The 7,762-nt window shown below is 38.9% G+C and overlaps 1 protein-coding gene across 2 annotated transcripts in view; it reads right to left on the minus strand.

The window, feature by feature from the left end:
• Positions 1–3,788: 3,788 nt before the first annotated feature.
• apbb1ip (amyloid beta (A4) precursor protein-binding, family B, member 1 interacting protein) overlaps positions 3,789–7,762 on the minus strand; it is a 21,617-nt gene continuing 17,643 nt past the window's right edge. The window contains exons 11-15 of one of the 2 annotated variants that reach the window (XM_087169938.1): positions 6,406–6,504; positions 6,182–6,305; positions 6,001–6,062; positions 5,429–5,717; positions 3,789–5,398 (exon numbers count right to left, since the gene is read on the minus strand). In XM_087169938.1, coding sequence (XP_087026064.1) covers positions 5,076–5,398; positions 5,429–5,717; positions 6,001–6,062; positions 6,182–6,305; positions 6,406–6,504 — 897 coding nt within the window. In that variant the 3' untranslated portion in view covers positions 3,789–5,075. Of the gene's footprint in view, positions 5,718–6,000; positions 6,063–6,181; positions 6,306–6,405; positions 6,505–7,762 lie in introns of both variants that reach the window. The other variant, XM_023431450.2, reaches the window with a different exon arrangement.

Here is a 7,762-nt window from a genome sequence, read left to right on the forward strand (position 1 = left end):
AAATGAAAGCATCATAGTGTATTGAGGCATAAAAATGTCAAAAAACATCATAAGGCATAAGATTCTCAAAAACTTTGTAAGGCATGAAAATGTCAAAAACGTCATAGTATGGTATGCCATAAAATTGTCATAGTACAGTAAGGCATAAAATTCTCAAAAACATCAAAGTGTAGTATGGCATAAAATTCTCAAAAAAACGACATAGTATACTATGGCAAAAAAATTTAAAAAATGACAAAGTATAATAAAGCATAAAACTATCAGAAAGCATCATAATTTGGGAAGGTATGAAGATGTAATGATATAATAAGGCCTAAAAGCAAAAAAAAAAAGACATAGTATAGTATGGCAAAAAACGGCATAGTATAGTATGGCAAAAAAATTGAAAAAATGACAAAGTATAATAAAGCAAAAAACCATCAGAAAGCATCATAATTTGGGAAGGTATGAAGACATAATGATATAAAAAGGCCCTAAAAGCAAAAAGAAAACGACATAGTATACTATGCCAAAAATGTGAAAAAACGGCATAGTATAGTATGGCAAAAAAATTGAAAAAATGACAAAGTATAATAAAGCATAAAACCATCAGAAAGCATCATAATTTGGGAAGGTATGAAGATGTAATGATATAATAAGGCCCTAAAAGCAAGAAAAACAACATAGTATAGTATGGCAAAAAACGTGAAAAAACGGCATAGTATAGTATGGCAAAAAAATTGAAAAAATGACAAAGTATAATAAAGCATAAAACCATCAGAAAGCATCATAATTTGGGAAGGTATGCAGATGTAATGATATAATAAAGCCCTAAAAACAAGAAAAACACATAGTATAGTATGGCAAAAAAAGTGAAAAAACGGCATAGTATAGTATGGCAAAAAAATTGAAAAAATGACAAAGTATAATAAAGCATAAAACCATCAGAAAGCATCATAATTTGGGAAGGTATGAAGACGTAATGATATAATAAGGCCCTTAAAGCAAAAAAAAAAATGGCATAGTTTAGTATGGCAAAAAAAAAAAAAATTGCAAACACTGAGATTTAAACTCACAACCTTCTCTTTATGAAGCATCAGTTCTAACTATTGTACTATTTAATCTCTCCTTATTTCATCATATATTTAACCATCAGGACATCAAAGTATGGTGAAAAATGAAAGCATCATAGTGTATTGAGGCATAAAAATGTCAAAAAGCATCATAAGGCATAAGATTCTCAAAAACTTTGTAAGGCATGAAAATGTCAAAAACGTCATAGTATGGTATGCCATAAAATTGTCATAGTACAGTAAGGCATAAAATTCTCAAAAACATCAAAGTGTAGTATGGCATAAAATTCTCAAAAAAACGACATAGTATACTATGGCAAAAAAATTGAAAAAATGACAAAGTATAATAAAGCATAAAACCAACATAAAACGTCATAATTTGGGAAGGTATGAAGACGTAATGATATAATAAAGCCCTAAAAACAAGAAAAACAACATAGTATAGTATGGCAAAAAACGTGAAAAAACAGCATAGTATAGTATGGCAAAAAAATTGAAAAAATGACAAAGTATAATAAAGCATAAAACCAACATAAAACATCATAATTTGGGAAGGTATGAAGATGTAATGATATAATAAAGCCCTAAAAGCAAGAAAAAAACATAGTATAGTATGGCAAAAAACGTGAAAAAATGACAAAGTATAATAAAGCATAAAACCATCAGAAAACGTCATAGTATGGCAAGGTTTGAAGACATCATGGTTTAATAAGGCCCTAAAAGCAAAGAAAACCGACATAGTATAGTGTGGTATAAAATTGTCAAAAAACGTCATAGTATAGTATGACAAAAAAAAAAAGTGCAAAAACTGAGACTTGAACTAACAACCTTCTCATTATAAAGCATCAGTTCTAACCGTTATACTATTGTGTATCTCCTTATTTCTTCATGTATTTAATCTTTAGGACATCAAAGTATGGTAAGAAATGAAAGCATCATAGTGTATTGAGGCATAAAAATGTCAAAAAACGTCATAAGGCATAAAAAAGGCATGAAAATTTTCACAGTATAATAAGGCAAATGGAAAGTAAAAAAAAACGTCATTGTATAGTAAGGCATAAAAATGTGATAGAATAGTAAGGAATAAAAACGTCAAAAAAACCTCACAGTATAATAAGGTATATTATATTATTATTATATGGTATATTAAGCCATAAAAATATCTTAAATTGTCAATATAAAGAATTGTCACGTTTCATGTCCTCTCTCTAGAATCATTCCCAATCAATGAGGTCGATTTTCCAAATCCATTCCAACCCCACTGAAAGGACCATTGAGGCTGGCTGCAGTTTCTAAAGTGGAGATGTGACATCATTTACAGCATCACAAATTTCACTATAAAAATATGAGAAATTGTAATGACTTTAATGCAGTCGGAGGACTTCCTGTATTATACCAGTAGTGGCAGACTGCCATTAGGATCTGTACCTCTTTCACACAGATCCGGGAGTCAGACTTCATCCGTGACCTTGAGACAGCTCGGGAACTTCACAAACGGGGTGAACTTTTAGATAGTTGGTGCTATCGCTCCGTTGCACCTCAAAGACACCAAAGAAATTTATATGACACAGTTTCAGATTATTACCTTTATTTATATCAAAGGGAAATTACAGTTTCACACAATCACACAATTTCACAATGTCAATGTACATCTGTATGTATTAGATGTGGGCTCTTGATGACTTATCATTGCACAAGCACTTCTCTGAGTGGTTCAGTATGTACCACCACTAAGGTCAGCAGGTGAGCAAAAAGATGTCAGAGCATGCGGCAGTTTGGTAAGCAAAGTACTCTCCAGACAACAAAATGATCCCGACTTGGATTGTCAAAAACAGAATGAAAAGCCAGCCACTAAAGCTACACATTAATGTTGATGATTGCTACATACACACGTAAGGAATTCACTTCTAAATGTTCTGTTGTGTAATGATGATGATGATGTTGAAACTTGAGAAAAACAGGAAGAGCTACATCTGATTGTGCAAAATATCTTACAGATGTAAATGTGTGCTGAGGAACTGGGTGGCAGTGTGACTTTTGAGGTGTGGGTCTGGTAAATTGTGTAAAAAAAAAGTGACTCTCCATTGCTTCTCTGTGAAAAGCTGTGACATTTTTCTCCCACCAGGTGGAGCTGCTGCACCATATCCTGTCCACTCCCTTTGTTACACAAGAGACTGCAGAGGAGGCGGGCTATGCAGCTATGAGCTCAGAGGTTAAAGGTCAGATGTTCTTTGTGAGTGAGCCCTGGATAGAGCAAAATTACTATTTATCTGATCTTTTGTAGTAAAATTAGTTTAATCCAGTCATGCTGATGGAATATATTTGCTCCAAACATTAAGGTCATGGCTGTTTGGACACATAAATTAGATTATCTTTTGCTCATAAAATTGTCTTTGCCTTCTTGGCAGCTAAATATGTTCACACATCTTGTAAATTCCCATCTCACCAAAAGAAAGACAAAGATGTTGCTTTTGAGAGACTGTCCTGTTGCTTTTATATACATCCAAGTTCATATACAGTATTATATTATTTCACTCTATTCACATGCAGTTTAACAGCATCTATGAGGTGTTACATCGACTGACAATGAAACTTATTCCAGTGAGGTTGTTGCTTTTAGACGGATGTATGTCATACATCATGTGTTTCTATACAGCCAATAACAGCAGGTTGTTCTCAGTGACGGGAGGAACGCCCACTAATTCAATACAGTAAGAAATTATGTTCACTTCATGCTTTTCTTATGACAAATTTTATTCAGATAACAGTAAACTATAACAGTCTTCTAGTCTTCAGGATATTTACAGCTTACCATGAACACATGACAACATATATACAAAAAATATCTCATTGTACAATGACAGCATTATTGTCATAAAAAAAAATAAAAAAAAATACATCCATGTTTTTTGCAGTACATTTTCTTATATCAAATTGTGGCAGTCACCGATGTCTGTGAGCTCAAGTTTACAACAACAACACATTTAGAAGTTTACAAAACCGGTCTCTAGAACAATCACCTTCTCCTCAGTCAGGCATGGTTACATAATGGTTAAATGGTAAAAAACTGCAGTTCCTTGAATGGCCACTAGAGTCTGGCTCCAAAAGTGAGTCAATCACCATGAATTAGCTTTGGGTTAGCTTTCGAAAAAGACACCCACATGTCCATCTGTGCGAACGATGCTTGCCAGTTATTAAACCAGCATGCAGCGAGTCTCCACGCCCCACCTCTGTGCCCATTTTTAGATTATCCCTGCGGAGTCAGGCACTGCCAAGATGGCGACGGTGGAGCAGCTCATTCTGAGCTGCAAAAATCCACTCTTCAGAAGCCTATGGATGTCGTAACAGAGACTACATACATCTTTATATATAGTCTGTGGTTGATTCTTTGCCCAAACGCGTGCATTCATGAACCATCTACCTCATGCTCACTCACGTGCCTCCGCCCTGTCCAACTAACGTTAGTCCACATTGACTCTAAGCGAAGCTGGTGATATGGATCACGCCTGCGCAAACACTGAGCCTCAGGCTACATCCACATTTTGCTACGTCTATGCCTGGCGTCCACCACACCGGAGTTTTCGAGCCCCTAAAATGGCGATTTTTCTTTTTTGTCTTGCTAAAAACGTCACTTCCAGCTAATGACTAAAATGTGGCTGCTGGCCCTGTTTTAGTTTGAAAACTCGGGGGGGTTAATCACGCTGTAGTCTGGGCGGACTTTTGGAAACAAGGATGCAGACACCTGCCTCACATCCTGATTGGGTCTTATCCATCACGACAGTGGTGAGTGCAACATCGATAGCGATCAAAGGTAACACCACCAATTTGTTTAATCACTTGGGGCAAAATCATATTGCCAAATATGTAGAGAGACCAATAAGCGCCATATTAATCGTTCATAAATCATAATGGAAGTAAAAATTTTTTTAAATAATCGTGATTTTGATTCGTCGTATTGTCCAGTTCTGCTTACAGCTGTGGATGTGATGATGAGTGGACTGTACTTCTACTCCAAAATTCAGTCTAATTATCACTGCGTTTCTTTTGCATGGCTCGCATCAGTTCTGACATGAAGTCGCCACCATCTCCTCCACCTCCTCCTTGAAGCGACGGTGTAGTCCTCTTTGGCGGAGCAGGAGGCATCTTCCTCAACGATCCAGAGGGCCGCAGCGGTGCCCTCGGGGTGGCAGCAGGAGCAGCAGGTGGGGGAGGCGGTGGAGGTGGAGGTGGAGGGGGAGCGCCAGCCCCTGTGAACATTGGCTGAGGTGGAGGAGGTGGTAAAAACCCTGGATCCGGCGGTGGAGGAGGCAGAGACTGGTCCGAACCCCCGAAACAAGGGGGCGGCGGTGGCAGAGAGTTCACCGACAGCGGAGGAGGTGGCAGCGAACCAAAGCCCGTGGCCGGAGGAGGCGGCGGAAGGAAGTCCGGTGGGGCATCTGAGGAGTCATCCATGGGTGGAGGCATTGGCGGAGGAGGGAGGTTGTCCATTGCAGGTGGAGGTGGAGGGAAGTTGGCTGGCAGGTGTCGCTGGGGCGGGGTAGGTTTCAAGGAACTCTTGGCAGCCGAAGGAGGCGGCGGAGGAGGGAATACTGGGTCTGGAGGTGGTGGCGGGAGAATCTCCTCTAATGGTGGGGGTGGAGGTGGAAGTGGGACATTTCCAAAGTCCTGAGAAGACAGAATATAAAATAGTGATGCAACAAAATCCACAGAGAATCTGGGACAATTAGTGGATCGACTGAACGGCTGAATGATCCGTTCACTGACTAAAAGAAAAGCATAATCACTTCTTTCTTTCTATTCACAGTTAAAAATCAATGATTGAAAATTGAATATATTTGAATATAGGTCTGCATAAATGCAAAAAGGATCATTGAAGAATTTTATCACTATTTTCACATTTCACGACTCAATAATTGAACAGATTCACTGATAATGAAGAGTTGTTTACCATGGAGACAGGTCTGGGTTGAGGACTGGGAGCGTGACCGTTTGCCTGGTTCTGTGATTTGGCTAGAGGAGGAAAAACACGATGAGTGATCGAACAGTACAAGGGAAAAGGTTCTGACTAATACGACTACGTCTGGGTTGTTTCACTTCACTGAGTAAAGACAGATCGTGTGCCGTGCTACCTTTGACGGTTGGTGAGGGCGTTGATGGATTGGAGCTTGATGGAGTGCTGCGGTTCGTCCACACAGACGTGACAGCTGCCTTCTTCTCAGCAGTTTTATAGTTTTCATACAACAACGCACCGTACTGGAAGTGTAGGAAACACACCACAGAGCATGACCTCACGTCTTCTGGTTTAGTGGAGACTGTATTTTGTGTTATTTAAAACAGCGTTGCTCAAATCTACCTTTGCGATCCGTATTCCGGTCACCCAAAGATTCATGGCCCAAGCGTCGTCGCAGCACAGGTACTTGATATACTGAGACTCCTTCTGGATCTGAGGATGCTGTAGAGACAAATCCACATGATAAATATGGTGAGACCAGTGAAGAAGAAACACTATTTTTTTGTTCCTTAAAACAGCAGAACTCAAGATTCGCATGGCTGGCTGTGAGGATGTTCTGCTCCTCGGCATCTTATGTGATAGTAAACTGAATATCTTTGGGTTGTTGACAGTCAGTTTAACAAAACAAGCCATTTAAAGATGTCACCTTGGGTTTTAGGAATTAGTGACAGTCTAGCAGGCGGCCATTTTTATCTATTTTTCTGACATTTTAAGGACCAAACAATCCAGAAAATGAGCAGATTAACTGTAGTATAGCTCACATTAAATGTGCTATATGAGGTGTTTTTTGGGCAGCTGTTGTCCAATCTGTATTGTATTGTATTTAATTAGAGTAGTGAAAAAAAAAAGACTCTGCCAAAGGGCCTTAATTAACTCAGGAATCAGGATGAATTGGTGTTTTCTATTAGATGCAGTGGCGACCTTAAAGATATCACAGGGTGCCACAAGGGGGCAGAGTGAGTCTAGAATCATAGTGTTAAAGAGCAACATCAGTTAAACGGATTTTAGATTATTATTTGGGAAAATCCAGTTTGCATTTGTGAACAAACACAGAAAATGAAAAGCAAAGAGCAGAAAAAACTAAATTTCAAACAATTGTATCTTGAGGTTTCACCGTTATCTTGTTTAAATGGGGGCCGATGAGATGTTTGACTTTTTCTTTGTTGTTGTTTTTTATCCTGGAAAATGTTGTCACTCTGAATCTTTCTGATAACAGAAACACGTGTTGTACAGTGTGTGCTGTGGAGGTCTCTCGACTCGATCGTTTCCCCCTGAAGAAGAAGCTAAATGTCCCAGATAATGTCATGATATCAGTTGTCCATAATGAGGACGGTATTAGCGATCACCTCCGGCAGCTCCTCTGAAAATACGGTCTAACTGCTGAATGATGACGCTAAATTGTTTTGCTGTCTCCCTTGAGTTGCTGCAGTTCTTTGGCAGCTCTTACACGCCACCCACCGAAGTCTGACAACACTCCCTAATTGAACACTTTTGCAGCTACGCACGGCATCAGCCATTATAATATCATCATCTTCATACCATCTACCACCACTGAGGCAGCCTTATAACACGTTTTATTATATGACGCCTCAAAGAGCGGGAACAAGGAACCACATGAAAACCAGATAGACTTTCGACATGCCCACTCTGACAGACCATTCTCCTTTGCCCTTGGACACACAGCACCTTATCCCCCCCC

Source organism: Seriola lalandi, unplaced genomic scaffold, assembly GCF_002814215.2.
Source record: "Seriola lalandi dorsalis isolate HSWRI2012SDOR001 ecotype SW California unplaced genomic scaffold, Sedor1 jcf7180002054923, whole genome shotgun sequence".
Classification (NCBI taxonomy): Eukaryota; Metazoa; Chordata; class Actinopteri; order Carangiformes; family Carangidae; genus Seriola; species Seriola lalandi.